The sequence below is a fragment of the Trypanosoma cruzi genome, genomic scaffold (genome assembly GCF_000209065.1).
Source record: "Trypanosoma cruzi strain CL Brener 1047053516663 genomic scaffold, whole genome shotgun sequence".
NCBI classification, from domain to species: Eukaryota; Euglenozoa; class Kinetoplastea; order Trypanosomatida; family Trypanosomatidae; genus Trypanosoma; species Trypanosoma cruzi.
Genome location: NW_001849354.1, coordinates 27,570 through 43,526, shown reverse-complemented (window position 1 = coordinate 43,526; position 15,957 = coordinate 27,570). Strand labels below are relative to the sequence as shown.

At 52.7% G+C, this 15,957-nt stretch overlaps 4 protein-coding genes and 2 pseudogenes across 4 annotated transcripts, besides 11 other annotated features; all 6 read left to right on the top strand.

Annotated features, from left to right (window-relative positions):
- Positions 1-4,810: a sequence feature (areas not merged during assembly with more than two copies in the genome that could not be assigned to a particular haplotype).
- Positions 1,336-1,980, top strand: Tc00.1047053510191.80 (mucin TcMUCII, putative; the record flags this gene model as incomplete). Its single annotated transcript, XM_803375.1, has 1 exon — positions 1,336-1,980. The coding sequence occupies one exon, from the start codon at positions 1,336-1,338 to the stop codon at positions 1,978-1,980; it is 645 nt and encodes a 214-aa protein (XP_808468.1).
- Positions 1,731-1,805: a microsatellite.
- Tc00.1047053510191.70 (mucin-associated surface protein (MASP), putative) lies at positions 2,430-3,359 on the top strand (the record flags this gene model as incomplete). The annotated part of the gene is made up of 1 exon (XM_803374.1): positions 2,430-3,359. One exon carries the CDS (start codon positions 2,430-2,432, stop codon positions 3,357-3,359), a length of 930 nt encoding a protein of 309 aa, XP_808467.1.
- Positions 2,622-2,642: a microsatellite.
- Positions 3,025-3,190: a microsatellite.
- Positions 4,811-5,258: a sequence feature (haploid, Esmeraldo-like haplotype).
- Positions 5,259-5,697: a sequence feature (heterozygous, non-Esmeraldo-like haplotype).
- Positions 5,698-5,752: a sequence feature (haploid, Esmeraldo-like haplotype).
- Positions 5,753-15,957: a sequence feature (areas not merged during assembly with more than two copies in the genome that could not be assigned to a particular haplotype).
- On the top strand, positions 5,896-8,769 carry Tc00.1047053510191.40 (annotated as a pseudogene).
- Positions 8,852-8,992: a sequence feature (A-rich).
- Positions 9,759-9,779: a sequence feature (AT_rich).
- Tc00.1047053510191.31 lies at positions 11,301-12,365 on the top strand (annotated as a pseudogene).
- Positions 12,807-13,502, top strand: Tc00.1047053510191.20 (mucin TcMUCII, putative; the record flags this gene model as incomplete). Its single annotated transcript, XM_803373.1, has 1 exon — positions 12,807-13,502. One exon carries the CDS (start codon positions 12,807-12,809, stop codon positions 13,500-13,502), a length of 696 nt encoding a protein of 231 aa, XP_808466.1.
- Positions 14,077-15,240, top strand: Tc00.1047053510191.10 (mucin-associated surface protein (MASP), putative; the record flags this gene model as incomplete). Its single annotated transcript, XM_803372.1, has 1 exon — positions 14,077-15,240. One exon carries the CDS (start codon positions 14,077-14,079, stop codon positions 15,238-15,240), a length of 1,164 nt encoding a protein of 387 aa, XP_808465.1.
- Positions 14,353-14,466: a sequence feature (CT-rich).

Genomic DNA, 15,957 nt, shown 5'->3' with positions numbered 1-15,957 from the left:
GTTCCAGTTACGACGAGGGATTCGTTTGCTTCACCCTCTCTCGTCAGTTCTGGTGGAGTAATTGCTGCTTTCGCTGAGGGTCACATGGATGCCGGATATCAAGGTGGTCAATTAAGTGAGCCCTTTTCTTCCGATGTGGTTGCGGGGTGCATCGACTCTGCGTGGAATTGGTCCACTGTTGTTGGTGAGGTCAATGAAAGGATGCATGGAGGGCACACACTGTGCTTGGTGCAGCGGAGGGAGAGGAGAGTTTGGGTGTTGTGGTCCGCCCCACAACAATCACGAAGGGCCACGGAGTGTTTTCTCCTGCGGGAGGCTCTGATGTGTCCTATGAAAGTGGGTGCTGGAGAGAGGGCGGCTTGGAGCTGAAACTGTTTGTGGGTGATGTCACGAATCCCACGGGTGGCAGGCAGAGTGGACGGATCGAATGGGGCGACCCCAAACCACTCCCGAAACTGATCTCTTCTGCTTCTCACAAGGTTAATGGACGGATTTTATTGCTTCTGGTGGCGCAGGTGTTGTGATGGAGGATGGCATACTTGTGTTTCTTCTGATGGCGGTGAATGAAGCGGAAGACGTTTGCTCCATGATCATTTGCTCGACGGAAAACGGCAGTGCCTGGTCGCTCTGTGAAGATATTTCCCCCTGCGGAATGCCTTAACCCCGCGTCACCGGGTGGGAGGGATCACTTCCCATGATGGTGACTGCGAGAATGGCCAGAGGGTGTAGGCGTCGCGTGACATGGGGGCAAAGTGGACGGAGGGCATCGGGACACTCTCATGCGTGTGGGGCAACGCACGATCAGGAGTCTCTCAGAAGGAAAGCCTGCGTGTGGAGTGCGCTGAATATGAACGAGGGCCAAAGGTAACCGAAATGTTTTTGTGATGAATATTGACTGCACTTCCCGCGGAACAACAATTCGCGTGGTGTGCGGGGATCTCCTTTTTTTAATTGTTACTTTCCTTTTGTGTTTCTGTGTGCGCTGCACTTCCTCGTGTGTGTGCGCACCCTCCGTGAGGGGTGCAGACACGACGGACCGCTCTCGCCGTATGTGCATGCGGTGGAGCCTTGTGTGCCGCTCCTGTTTGCTTCTCCCTCTTCCATCTGTGTGTTGGTCTTGCGGCAGGGCTGTGTGTGTGTGTGTGTGCCTGTTGCCGTGGATTGGAGTGTGTGTCGTGCGTGGTGTGCGGCGCACGGTGCATGCCTGGCTGCTGCCCTCTCCTCACGTGGTTTGCCCTCTGTGTGTGTGTCTGCCGCACCTCTCGTCTACCCTGTTGCTCTCCATGTCCCTCACTGTGCAGATTAGCTCCACACGAATGGACGACCACACTCACGATGATGATGACGTGCCGTCTGCTGTGCGCCCTGTTGGTGCTCGCCCTGTGCTGCTGCCCATCCGTTTGCGTGATGGCGAGTGAAGTTAATGATGCCCCCAGAACTGACCCCGCTGTGCCAAAGGCATCACGGTTACAGGAACCAGGCAAAAAAGAAGAGATATCAGGCAGAAAGGAAAAGGACCCATTCATAATTGATGAGGAAATAGTTGCTTCGGACGGTAGAGATAACAGAAAAGATTTGCCAACCGGTGGGTCCTCCAACAATCAAGGTGCTTCAGGTGTGTCCGGTCAGTCACAGTTACAAAGTCCTGGCGTTCTGCTACAGCTACCTACTGCACCAACCGTTGCGTCAGGGGCACAAAGTGGGCCGATTGTACCCGAAAAAGAAGAAGAGAAGAAGACGACTGCATCAAAGACCACGACGACCACAACCACAAAGGCACCAACTACGACTACCACGACCACGACCGCCGCGCCAGAGGCAACAAGTGATGCGGCCAACAGTGCAGAAGTACCAACCACGACGACCACCCGCGCACCGTCACGTCTTCGCGAAAGCGACGGCAGCCTCAGCAGCTCTGCGTGGGTTTGTGCCCCGCTGCTGCTCGCCGTATCCGCGCTGGTGTGCACCGCTGTGGGCTAAAGGGAGCGTGGGCTGTGCGTGCCAGCTCTCAGCCACGGGGACATGTGTACGTCTACTGTGGTCCGATGTATAAAGTAAGAGTAATTATGATGATTGTTTTTTGCTTCCTTTGCTTCCGCAGCCCTGCTGTGTGCTCCACATTGCTCCCCACATCCGCCACGTTGAAAGTGTCTCAGACACACTCATATGCATGCTCAGCGAGGCCTTGGGTGTGGTTTTTGTTTTTCTAATATCTTTTTTTTCATTTTTAAATTTTTTTTGCAGGGTGTTGTGCGAATTTTGGATTTGTGCTTGATTCATTTGTGTAATGGTGTGTGCGCTGCTGCTGCTGCCGTTTGTTACGGTGCGGCGGCTGTTTGTGTTGTAGTGACCGTGTCTTTTCTCTGTTTTCACTCTCCGTTGACGAGGAGTTAGTTTGTGCTGAAGGCTACACGCAAGTGACAGGAGTGATGGCGATGATGATGACTGGCCGTGTGCTGCTGGTGTGTGCCCTCTGCGTGCTGTGGTGCGGTGCTGCGGTGGTAGCCAATGGTGATACCGATGATCTTGGTGGTGGCAGGGACGACAAGAATGCGGAACATTTATCTTCTTCAGATCTGAGTTTACCAGTGAGGCAAGGAGAAACAACGGCAGCAGCAGCGGGAGGAGGAGGAGGAGGAGGATCTACAAGCTCACAGGAAGGGAAGGAAGCTTCGATGCCAAACACGGACATACGTGTCCCACAAGAGCAGGAAGTGAAGTTAGATGCCGGTCCACGCAAACCAACTGGGAATGAATATGAAAATAAAGGGCCGACGGAAGCTGGAGCTGACAAGAGAAATCAACCAGCACCTCCTCCTCCTCCACTATCACTATCAGAAGAAGGAGAAGAAGATGAACTAAAGCAAGCAACACAAGACCAGGATAGTCCAGTCGAACACGAATCTACACAAAATAATAAAGTATTACAAAAAGAAGAACCGGGACATGAACTGAGCACCCAAAACCCACTGCCACAAGAACAACACACGTTCAAAAAACTTCAAGTGAAACAAGAACGCGGAAAAGAAAAACAACGATCAGGACAACTGGAACAACGAGAACATCGAGAAGAACTAAAAGATCAGCAAGAAATACAGGAAAAACAAGATGAAGAAAGCATAAAACATGAAGAAGAACAACAGCAACAAAAAGATGAAATACAAGATCAACAACATCAACAGCATGAACATCCCACAGAGAACGAAGAGGAATCCGCAAAGGATGAAAACGCTGTTCGCACAAATGTCACCGCAAATAAAGACGACAGCGACGGCAGCAACGCTGTCTCCCACACCACCTCCCCTCTTTTGCTTTTTGTTGTTGCGTGTGCGGCTACAACTGCGGTGGTGACCGCGTGAGAGTGAGTGAGAGAGCGCCATGCACCGCCCGCACACACACTCGTCTTTCACCCACTCTCTGTGTGTGTCCCCTTGCATGGACTCTCGCCCTCACCTCATCCCACGAGGCACACACATAATGTGCCCATTGTATATATTGCATGCACACCCATGCAGGCCCGTTGGTGCTCTCTTTTGCACGACACGCACCGCTGCCGTCCTGCCTGGCTGCATGGGCGGAGCACCGTAACTGTTTCTGTTTTGTTTCCATTGCATTGAGTGGGCGACCTCTCTCTCTCTCTCTCCCTGTGTGTGTGTTTTGCTTTACGGGAGCAATGAGAGTGTGTGCGCTGGTCGTCCCACGCTTCGGCTTTTTGTTTTGTTTTTCATTGTTTTGTGGTTGAGAGCACCCATTCCGCGGGCTGCGTGTGTGTGTTTGTGTGTGATGATATGAGTAATTTGTGCGTGTGTTCTATCTGCCTCTCTCTGCCGTTGCTTTCTTCTGACTCTCTTGTGGCGCACAGCTGCTCTGCAATTATAGGCGCTGCCAAACACACAAGCACATGCACACACATGCCGTGTTTAAAACGCTGAGAATGCACGCACGCACAGGATTGTGGCTGCGGAGGCCCTCGCGAGGGGCGAAGAAGCCTGCGTTTTGTTTTTTTGACATGTTGCTCGGTGTGTGCTGACGCGTGACGAATAACAACACGCCCCAATAAGCAGAAAAGAAGTAAAACAAAATGGCGCTGAGCGGCACACCGGTAAGCCAAAAATACGCAATCACCAATAAAAAAGCCGGCGATCACCCAGCAGGCACATCAAGCCTCCTAAAACCAACCTGGAATAGACAAAAAAAGGGGGCAATCACAGAAAACAAAGATCCGCCCCCCCAAACAGGAAAAGCATTAAAAAAAACGCGATCCTGTTTTTTGTCCTTACTGCCGGGGTTGGCCGCCGCAAGGAATAAAAAAGAGTAGGGCGGTGGCCCCGGACGAGAGATATATGACGACGAATCGAGGTATCCACGCTGCGGCGGCGCACCCTAAACATGTCGCTTTCGTTTTCCAGGGGACAACGCAAATGTGCTCGATTGTTCGAGGATCGAAATTAACACCTTACGTGAAAATGGGTCGCGCGACCACATTTTTTTTAGCTCAGTGGCAAACAAGCTCACAATGTCATCCGGGGCGCGGGTTCGACCCCCGAAGAAGCCTAAGTTTTTTTCCTTTTTTTTTTTTGGAATTCTTGTTTCTTATTGCTTTTTAAACTTCTGGTTTGCAGGACGGTGTGCGAGTTCTGCAATCGCACTGATTCCATCTGTTTCGTGGTGTGTGCGGCTGCCGCTTCTGCGGTGGTGGCCGCGTGAGAATGAGTGAGAGAGCGCCATGCACCGCCCGCACACACACTCGTCTTTCACCCACTCTCTGTGTGTGTCCCCTTGCATGGACTCTCGCCCTCACCTCATCCCACGAAGCACGCACATAATGTGCCCATTGTATATATTGCATGCACACCCATGCAGGCCCGTTGGTGCTCTCTTTTGCACGACACGCACCGCTGCCGTCCTGCCTGGCTGCATGGGCGGAGCACCGTAACTGTTTCTGTTTTGTTTTTATTGCATTGAGTGGGCGACCTCTCTCTCTCTCCCTGTGTGTGTGTTTTGCTTTACGGGAGCAATGAGAGTGTGTGCGCTGGTCGTCACACGGCTCTTGTTTTTGGGTTTTTCTTTTTGATTTGTAGTTGAGAGCACCCATTCCGCGGGCTGCGTGTGTGTGTTTGTGTGTGATGATATGAGTAATTTGCGTGTGTGCTATCTGCTCCTCTCTCTGCCGTTGCTTTCTTCTGACTCTCTTGTGGCGCACAGCTGCTCTGCAATTATAGGCGCTGCCAAACACACAAGCACATGCACACACATGCCGTGTTTAAAACGCTGAGAATGCACGCACGCACAGGATTGTGGCTGCGGAGGCCCTCGCGAGTTAGGAGGACGTGAGCCCGCAATGCGTCTCGGCGGCGTGGTGCGGTTGTTATGTTGGCGGCATGCATCCAACTGAGTGGTGTGGTGTTGAGGGTGCCTGGGACGAGTGTCTGTGGATTTTCTCCCAACAGCTGTACCTGCCGATGTGTCTCTGCCGTAGTGGATTCGGCGGCGAAGGATTCTTTGGCTGGCTGTGTGGGGTGATGTGCGTGGGCGTTGTTCGGTGTCTGCTGACATGTAACGAGTAACGACGCACCCGCCGTGGCTCCTGCTGCTGCTGCTGCTGGTGACCGTCGCTGTGTGTTCCCGGTGCACTGTTCTTCCATCTCCTGTTCCGTGTGTCTCTGTGCGTGAGTTGTTGTTGTTGGGAGTGACTGCGGCGGGGATGATGGTGCCACTCACTGTGGATGGGTGGCGGCGCTCACTGTTTCACTTCTTTTCTTGGCGTGTTTTCTCTCTATTTCTTTTTCAATTACGCACGAAGAAAGCAAACAAGCGCTAAACGCTACTGTGAAATTCGAAGGCTCTGAAAGGACCAACAGCAGCACACAAACCGCCCACACACACACATATTTATATGCACTCACGTGTTGCTGCAGTGAAGGCACCCCGCACACACAACCGTCGCTGCGTGACCGGATCCAGCGGAAGGAGGAGGGAAGGAAGAGAGAGTGAGCCGCAGAGGCCCCACATGTCCCGGCATCACTTCTGTTCCGCGGTGCTGCTTCTACTTGTCATGATGATGTGCTGCGGCACTGGAGGGGCTGCATCCAGTGGGGTGACGGCGCCAGCACAGATACCTCCACCAAAGACATATTTTGATTGGAGAGATGTGAAATTTGAAGAAACGGTGAGTTCGCTCCGTGTTCCGAGTCTTTTTGAGTTGGATGGTGATGTGTTTGCCGTTGCTGAGGCGCAGTGCACGGGAAAAAAAGATACTGGTGAAGGCAGTTTTACTGGGATTGCCTCGGAACTCCTGGAGTGGAATGGTGAACAAAAAAAAGAGGAGTTGGATAAAACTAAACTGAAGACACAAGTACTGGATAAATGTCCTTTTGAAGGTGGCAATTGCCCCTCCCAAAACGCTGCTGAAGAACGTGTTTCCCAAAGCGAAACGAAAGTACATGTGAGCCGACCAACAACAGTTGTGGAGGGAAGTGATATTTACATGCTTGCTGGGAAATACAGCAATAAAGGTGCCTCTGATGATCAGGCAGGTGACTGGGGACTTTTGCTGGTGAGTGGGAACGTCAGTACTGTTGACAGTAAAAAACGAATTTATTGGAATGATACTTACGGTCTCCCGTGCGCCTTTTTTGAAAAACAACACGAATCCTTAACGCAGCTGACTAACGGCGGTGGATCGGGTATTAAGATGAATGACGGCACGCTTGTGTTCCCTGTGGAAGCCACGAAAAAGGCAAATAATATGGAGGAGGAAGTAAAGACAACGACCGTTTCGCTAATCATTCACTCCTCCGAGGATATTGCGAGTTGGACGCTGTCGAAGGGGATGTCTGGCGATGGCTGCAGTGTTCCCTCCGTCGTGGAGTGGAAGGGAAAAATCATGATGATGACTGCGTGTGATGATGACCGCCGCAGGGTGTACGAGTCCGCTGACAAGGGGGAATCGTGGACGGAGGCACTCGGGACACTCTCGCGCGTGTGGGGCAACAAACACAAGGGACCTGCGAAGGGCGTTACAAGCGGTTTCATCACAGCGACGATTGACGGTGTTGATAGTGATAAGAGGAATGTGATGCTCGTCACTCTGCCGGTCTATTCGAGTAAGAGAAAAATGGAAACAACAATGGAAAGAGTGTACTCCATCTTTGGCTGACGGACAATACGCACATTGTTGATATTGGGCCGGTATCCGATGATGAGGACGCTGCCGCCAGCTCCCTGTTGTACAAAAGTGGGAATAATAATAATAAGTTGATTGCACTGTACGAGAAGAAGAAGGGCGATGAGGATACAGCATCACTCGGTATGGTCTCTGTGCTTCTGACTGAGCAGCTGCAGCGGGTGAAGGAGGTGCTGACGACGTGGAAGAAAGTGGACGAACGCGTCTCCAAGCTGTGTCCCACTGAGAGTGTTGGGAGGGATACCTCAACTGGCACTACCTGCACTACTGATGTTAAGATCACGGATGGGCTGGTTGGCTTTTTGTCCGGCGACTTCTCTGACGACACATGGAGGGACGAGTACCTCGGAGTGAACGCTACAGTAGCGAAGAAAGAAGGGGCTGCAAAGGCGGAAGATGGTGTGAATTTCCAGGGAGCGTGGGCGGAGTGGCCCGTTGGCAAGCAGGGGCAGACTGTGCCGTACCACTTTGCGAACTACAAATTCACTCTTGTGGCGACGGTGTCCATCGACGGTGAGCCAAAGGAGGGTACTATTCCATTGTTGAGTGTGCGTCTGGACGGAGAAGAGAAACATATGGAGTTGTCGTACGACAGCGAAAGCAAGTGGCATGCACTGTGCGGTGGCGCACCGATGTCTGAGAAGCTCAGCAGCACTTTGGGGGAAAAGAGAGCAGATCACGTGGTAATTTTGCTACGAAACGGCACCCATGGCTCCGTGTACGTCGATGGTGAGCGTGTGGGTGAAGTGCCGTGTGCGTTGGGAAATACAGGTTCGAAAGAGATCTCACACTTCTACATTGGAGGGGATGGAGGCAGCGCAGTGAGCACCGAGAGTCAAGAAGGCGTCTCTGTGACGGTGACGAACGTCCTGCTGTACAACCGTCCGTTGAATGACGCAGAGATTACTGCGATTAACACAAACAAACATTTTATTCAAGGGCTGACAGATCTGAAAAATGTGGCACGAGATACTCGTCCACCAGAAGTAGGCACACAAACTACGCTGGCAGCCGTGTCCGAGTCCACTCGTCATGGGCAACAGCCGTTGAAACATGAACCATTGAAGGGAGATGAAGGTGCGGGCAGTGGTGGTGCATCCAATTCTGCAGAGACCACTGTGACGACTTCTTCAGTGGGGAGTCAATCTGCAGAGCAGTTGCCGTCGGGAGGATCTCCCGATGGAAATAAAAATGTGAATGTCGATTCCTCGTCTAATGGTAACCCGGCGGTGGGGACAGTGGGTAGAGACACGACGCAGGGAAATGGATCACCTCAAACTCCTGTGGGTAATCCCGACGCTGCAGCTACAAAAGCTCCTAACGCTGAAACCATGGGGCAAGATGGACCCACAGTGACACCCGAGGCGGGCGCGAGCTCTGGTGAGAATGGGGAGCCAACGGAAGAAACAAATGGGCAGGAGGAAGAGATCCATCCACAGGAAAGCGAATTAAATACTACGGCACTCAGCAGCAGCCTCGGAAATTCTTTGCAGGGGAATAACACCGACGCTGACACTGTGCGTGGGAGCGGACTGCTGCCATCGCTGCTGCTTCTGGGACTGTGGGGGTTCGCGGCTCTGTGAGGAGTGACTGGCAGCCGCGTGGGACAATTGCGACCTCCGCTGCACGGAATTAATTCCAAGAACTAATTTATCCTTAAGATAATTTGCTTTTTCTTGCTTTTGCTTTGTTGTGCGTTCTTAATTTTTTTTTTTGTTTTAACCTCTTTTTATTCCCAAATTATTTTATGTTTTTTTCTTTTGTTTTATCTCTCACTCCCCCATCCCTCTTTTCTTTTTTGCTTTTGGGGGCAATCACGATGGACTTTTTTTCTGTCCTACTCTTCCCTTTTTTAATTGTTTCTTGCTGCACTCTTCCTGTGAGGAGTGCCGTGTATTTCCCGCCCAACTGCTCCACTCGCACACCCACCGACACGCTCATGACGACGGCCCTGTGCGGCTCGCCTGCTGCACGCATGAGGAGGGGCCGCGACGAACGGCGCGCTGAGGGAACCGTGACGTGTGGGCGTGCGACGAGGGCCTGTGGGGCGGAGCACACATTTCTTTCCCTCTTGTTTTGTTTTCTTTTTTGCGGCCAGGGCGGGCAGACACCCGCAGCGCCACACACACACAGTCACACCCTGCCGCCGTGTTTTTCTTTTTTTTTTGTTTTTCTGTTCATTTCACGCGCTGGCAGTCCCGTCAGCATTTCTCTCCCTCCTGATGATTTTTTTTCTTTTGCTGCGCTCACTCTCCCGATGGAGAGACGCGACTCCCGTCATTTCTGCGTGCTTCTCTCAGTCCCCATGCACACACGAGTGACTGTGCTCTGCGGGCCGCACTCGCACACCGATGAGAGGGCTGAGGGGAGCAGCAACACGCAGATGACCCCATGAAATATAAACGATGTGCGGACACACACGGAGGGTCAGACGGTTGAAAGACATTTAAATATCTTTTAAAATTTTCTTTTGCCCGCAAAATATATACAGACAGTTTGGTGTGGCCACACGGCAGCCAGGCGACTTCTTTCCTTATTTTTAAATTTGTGTGGAACAGTAATGGAAGATTTCTTTTTTATTTATAATTATTTTGTGTGATGGGGTTTATATAAGACGAAGGGGACGGTTCTTTTTTTTTTGTTTTGGATAAATCTTGTGTGGATTGCCACTGCTTGGAATGCAGTGCAGTCATGAGTTTGAGCGGTCTTCTTCTTGTTGTTTCCGCCATGCGTCTCTGCTGTACATTTTTGTGCGTCTCTCCACACACTCTGCTTTCTTTTTTCTACTTCTTCGCTTTGTGTTTCTGCAGGCACACACAACCACACACACAAGATGCACATTGCAGTGGATTTGAGTGCTCCTTTTGCAGTGCATGCTGGCAGTTGCGTGTGGCGGCTGTTGTCTTCTTCCGTGGCCATGAGGAGAAGTGAGGAGGAGGGAGCGCGCAGCCCGAGTCTCCTTTCCTGTGGGTGTGATGCACCGCGTGTGGCTGCGTTGAGTTGGGCTCCGTGTCCCACTGAGGGCGGGATGGCTGGAAATTTTGTTGCCGCGTCATGGATGGATGAGGGTCCACTGGAGCGTGTGGCTGGTGTGGTGGGTGCTTGCTCCGTGTGCGTTGTGTGGTGGCCGCGGGGTTTTGGCCATTTCCCTGGGGCTGTAGCGATGAGCTGGGGGGAGATGGTGGTGGATGTCTTCTCCTCCTGCATGGTGGGTGGCTGCTGGCGTTGTGTGCCTTCCTTGCGTGGATGCCGTCTCGTGGTGTGTGAAGTGTGCGGCTGGGCCTGCTGCCCTCTCCTCATGTTGTCTGCTCTCTCTCTCGCTGCATCCGCTGCACTCCGTCCCTCTCCCTCTTGTTGCATTCTTTTCCTTCTGGCTCACAGATCAGCTGACTGACTGCAGCAACTCCACCACGGGTGACGATGGCTGCGATGATGACGATGGTGACGGTGCGGCTCCGTGTGGTGCGCGCCGTGTTGGTCCTTGCGCTCTTGTGCTGCTGCTGGGAGTCCTGGAGATGTATCTGGTGCTGCGGATGCGGTGGTTGTGCCGGTGGATGTGTCGTGTGCTCCGAGTGACGGCAGCCTGAGCTGTCGTGTGCGTGTGTGCGTGGAAGAAGTGTTCTGCTGCCAGTGTTGAGGCTCAGTATGAGAATTATACTTTCAGTGGCTTTGGTGTGCGCATGCATGGCAGAGATGGTGAGCTGGGTGCTGTGTGCCATGTGGCCAATGCGGTGCACACATGTAGCAACTGTGCTGCCAGCTGTGCAGCGAAAGAGGAAGGGGCCACCGTTGCCTTCACGATGAATGTGACGACACATAAATACGCCGGCCCTTATGAATTGTGGCGGCGTCAATTTCCTCCCGATGGAACCATCCATCCGACTGCACGGAGCAGCGATGCTGACCGGACGGCATCTGTCAGTTGCCGCCACCCCGTGAAGGGAAGGATGACACAAAATCTGGTGGGACAACTGCGCCGCAAGTTAATGCTGAGCCGTCACGCCAAAACGAGGATTGGCGACAGTCTGCCGCGGCTGACGGACCCAACACCGTCGATCCGAGTCCCGCATCCAACACGGCGACAAACACGTCCGAGACGAGGCCCGAGTTTGCCTTTGTTCGGAACACAAAAGTGGCTCCGATACCACCCGAAAGAAGGCCCACGCCTGTCACCGAGCCGCAGGGGGATCCCATTGATGATGCGATGAGTGGTTTAATAAATGTTGAGTTGCCGCGTGGAGTTGTTCTGTTTTTACCGCAGACGACGCTGGTGCAGCCGAAGGATGGGATTGTTCCAGTTACGACGAGGGATTCGTTTGCTTCACCCTCTCTCTTCAGTGCTGGTGGAGTAATTGCTGCTTTCGCTGAGGGTCACATGGATGCCGGATATCAAGGTGGTCAATTAAGTGAGCCCTTTTCTTCTGATGTGGTTGCGGGGTGCATCGACTCTGCGTGGAATTGGTCCACTGTTGTTGGTGAGGTCAATGAAAGGATGCATGGAGGGCACACACTGTGCTTGGTGCAGCGGAGGGAGAGGAGAGTTTGGGTGTTGTGCTCCGCCCCACAACAATCACGAAGGGCCACGGAGTGTTTTCTCCTGTGGGAGGCTCTGATGTGTCCTATGAAGGTGGGTGTTGGAGAGAGGGCGGCTTGGAGCTGAAACTGTTTGTGGGTGATGTCACGAATCCCACGGGTGGCAGGCAGAGTGGACGGATCGAATGGGGCGACCCCAAACCACTCCCGAAACTGATCTCTTCTGCTTCTCACAAGGTTAATGGACGGATTTCATTGCTTCTGGTGGCGCAGGTGTTGTGATGGAGGATGGCATACTTTTGTTTCTTCTGATGGCGGTGAATGAAGCGGAAGACGTTTGCTCCATGATCATTTGCTCGACGGACAGCGGCAGTGCCTGGTCGCTCCGTGAAGACATTTCCCCCTGCGGAATGCCTTAACCCCGCGTCACCGAGTGGGAGGGATCACTTCCCATGATGGTGACTGCGAGAATGGCCAGAGGGTGTAGGCGTCGCGTGACATGGGGGCAAAGTGGACGGAGGCCATCGGGGCACTCTCAGGCGTGTGGGGCAACGCACGATCAGGAGTCTCTCAGAAGGAAAGCCTGCGTGTGGAGTGCGCTGAATATGAACGAGGGCCAAAGGTAACCGAATTGTTTTTGTGATGAATATTGACTGCACTTCCCGCGGAACAACAATTCGCGTGGTGTGCGGGGATCTCCTTTTTTTAATTGTTACTTTCCTTTTGTGTTTCTGTGTGCGCTGCACTTCCTCGTGTGTGTGCGCACCCTCCGTGAGGGGTGCCGACACGACGGACCGCTCTCGCCGTATGTGCATGCGGTGGAGTCTTGCGTGCCGCTCCTGTTTGCTTCTCCCTCTTCCATCTGTGTGTTGGTGTTGCGGCAGGGCTGTGTGTGTGTGTGCCTGTTGCCGTGGATTGGAGTGTGTGTCGTGCGTGGTGTGCGGCGCACGGTGCATGCCTGGCTGCTGCCCTCTCCTCATGTGGTGTGCCCTTTGTGTGTGTCTGCCGCACCTCTCTTCTCCCCTGTTGCTCTCCATGTCCCTCACTGTGCAGATCAGCTCCACACCACTGAACGACCACACTCACGATGATGATGACGTGCCGTCTGTTGTGCGCCCTGTTGGTGCTTGCCCTGTGCTGCTGCCCGTCAGTGGGCGGGACAGAGAGTAGTCAGGATCCAGTTAAGGACAGGCCCACTCCTTCGGTTACTCAGCCACAGGGAACAGGTGTTTCAGGGGCAACAAATGCGTCCACGACGTCAAGTTCAGCAGTTGCGGCCGCTGCGTCACCGGGAAAAAGTGAACAGTCCGATACGCAAGGGGTTCCAGGTGCGGGACAAGCTCCGTCAGAGCATCCAAGTGGGGTGACCGCTCCGGCAGGAAGTCCAGATCCAACAAGTCCGGTGCCTATTACAAAAAAGGGGCCAGGTGGGTCCGTTAGTTCAGGGAGTCCAGGTCCGGTGGCCGATACGGTACAGAAAAATGGTGACAAGGACACGACAGAGTCAAAAAGTGGCAATAATCCATCCACAGACCAAACAAATACGAATGCCGACGATTCGGCCGAGAAGACCACGGCGGCTACTACCACTACTACGACAGCCACGACGACGACCACTGCGCCAGAGGCACCTAGTACTACGACTACAGAAGTACCAACCACGACGACCACCCGCGCACCGTCACGTCTTCGCGAAATCGACGGCAGCCTCAGCAGCTCTGCGTGGGTGTGTGCCCCGCTGCTGCTCGCCGCATCCGCGCTGGCGTGCACCGCTGTGGGCTGAAGAAGTGTGTGTGTGGGCTGTGCGTGCCAGCACTCAGCCACGGGGATTTGTGTGCGTCTGTTGTGGTCCGATGTAAATAAATAAGAGAAAATAATGATTGTATTTTGCTTCCTTTGCTTCTGATGCCCTGCTGTGTGCTCCATGTTGCTGCTCCCTGTATCCGTCACGTTTAGCGCAACCCAGTCACACTCATATGCACGACACGCACACAACTGTTTGCGTGGAATCACATGAGGATAGGTTTATGCACACTGGAGCCATACTGTGCAGCCCCTTGTTTTTTGTGTGTTTCTACATTTTTTACTTTATTGCTGTTTGTTTACCTGTGTTTTGTTTTTGATTGTTTTGCGTGTTTTCGCTGTTTACTTGCTGCGGGGCGTTGTGTGTGTTTTTGCCCTTTCACTGATTTCAACTGCCTCATGGTGTGTGTGCGTTGCTGCTTCTGGGCTGCTGCCATTTGTGACTGTGTGGTGGCTGTGTGTGGTGTAGTGTTCGTGTCTTTCTTTTTTTGCTTTCACTCTGCGTTGATGTGTTGTTAGTTTGTGCTGAAGGCTACACGCAAGTGAAAGGAGTGATGATGGCGATGATGATGGCTGGCCGTGTGCTGCTGGTGTGTGCCCTCTGCGTGCTGTGGTGCGGTGCCGGCTGTGGGGTATTTGCCGATCAGGATGAGGAACTTTCTACCGAGAGTCCTGGTGGCCGTTCGAGTGGTGGAGATCCTCTGGAAACACAAGAACTTGAAAAGCCAGTCCTACACGGCGCAGACTCAGAAATACAGTCACCAGTGGTGGAACAACCACAATTGAACCATCCACAAGATCTACGCGGCGCCGCAACGGAATCTTTGGGGGAAGGTGTAGAAGAAGTGGAAAATGAAGTAGAAGATGATGATGATGAAAAAGGAAGAGGAAAAGGCAAAGATGGAAAAGACACAAGAACTACGGAAAAAGCAGAGAAACAAAAAAGTTTAACGAAAGATCGGGGAACATTGCAATTAACATCGCAGCCAGAAAGAGGAATAACGCCAGCGCCACCACGTGAATCACTACAAGTGGAAGGAGAAGAAGGACCACCAGCATCAGGAGGAGACTCACGCCCACGAAAACCGGCAGCAACACCATCGGCACCAGAACTATTGTTAACATTGACTTCAATCGAAGGACAGGGACAAGGAACCCCGTCAGAGACTCCACCTGGACCAACAACAACAACGACAAATGGAAAACCAGCAGGAGAAGCAAGCCCAACAGCGTCAACAGGCTCCCAGACTGCAACTGAGACAACAAGCACGACGTCACCGTCAAACGCTAAAGTGGCGCTAGGAGCTGCGGAAAAACCTTTAGGGAATCGTGTTCCAAACCAACAGAAAGAAGAAACGGAAACACCAGATTCGATGAAGGATGCACCTACAAGTCATCCGGCGGAAACAAAAGCAACATCCATATCCACAACTGGGAGTGGTGGAGCCCAGAAAAATGAGGACAAAGTTGATAACGGTGATCAACGGCCTAACAGCAAAGAACCACAAGACGGACTTGAAGATGGAAATACCGACGATGCTCCCACAGCCAGTGAGGTCGAACCACAAACACCAGAAACAGACACCACTCAAAAGAATGCTACATCTAAGTCTGGCGACAGTGACGGCAGCACCGCGGTCTCCCAGACCACCTCCCCTCTTTTGCTTCTTCTTCTTGTTGTTGCGTGTGCGGCTGCTGCTGCGGTGGTGGCCGCGTGAGAGTGAGTGAGAGAGAGCCGTGCACCGCCCGCACACACACTCGTCTTTCACTCACTCTCTGTGTGTGTCCCCTTGCATGGACTCTCGCCCTCACCTCACCCCACGAAGCACACACATAATGTGCCCATTGTATATATTGCATGCACACCCATCCAGGCCCGTCGGTGCTCTCTTTTGCACGACACGCACCGCTGCCGTCCTGCCTGGCTGCATGGGCGGAGCACCGTAACTGTTTCTGTTTTGTTTTTATTGCATTGAGTGGGCGACCTCTCTCTCTCTCTCTCCCTGTGTGTGTGTGTGTGTGTTTTGCTTTACGGGAGCAATGAGAGTGTGTGCGCTGGTCGTCCCGCGCTTGGGCTTATTGTTTTTTGTTTGTTTTACTTGTGTTGTGGTTGAGTGCACCCACTGCATTTTCATTGATTGGTGGATCGCTCAAATTGCGGATGGATGACTTTTCTCTTTTGTGTTTTTTTGTTGTTTCTTCCCACGCAATCAGCCTATGTTGGTTTAGCAAGCCGCGAAAAATTTGCCCAACACCCACATCAATCGTTTATTCGCTCTACACCCCACAGTAGACTGAGACGCTGGTGCTGCTGCATGTGATGAAGTTTTTGGTGTGATTGCCAGCGGTGCTTTGCTTTCACTTTGACGTGCTCTTGATTCTTTGGCTATGTGATGCGAGCCGACGGCGCGAACTTGATAAAAGTTGTTGTGAGA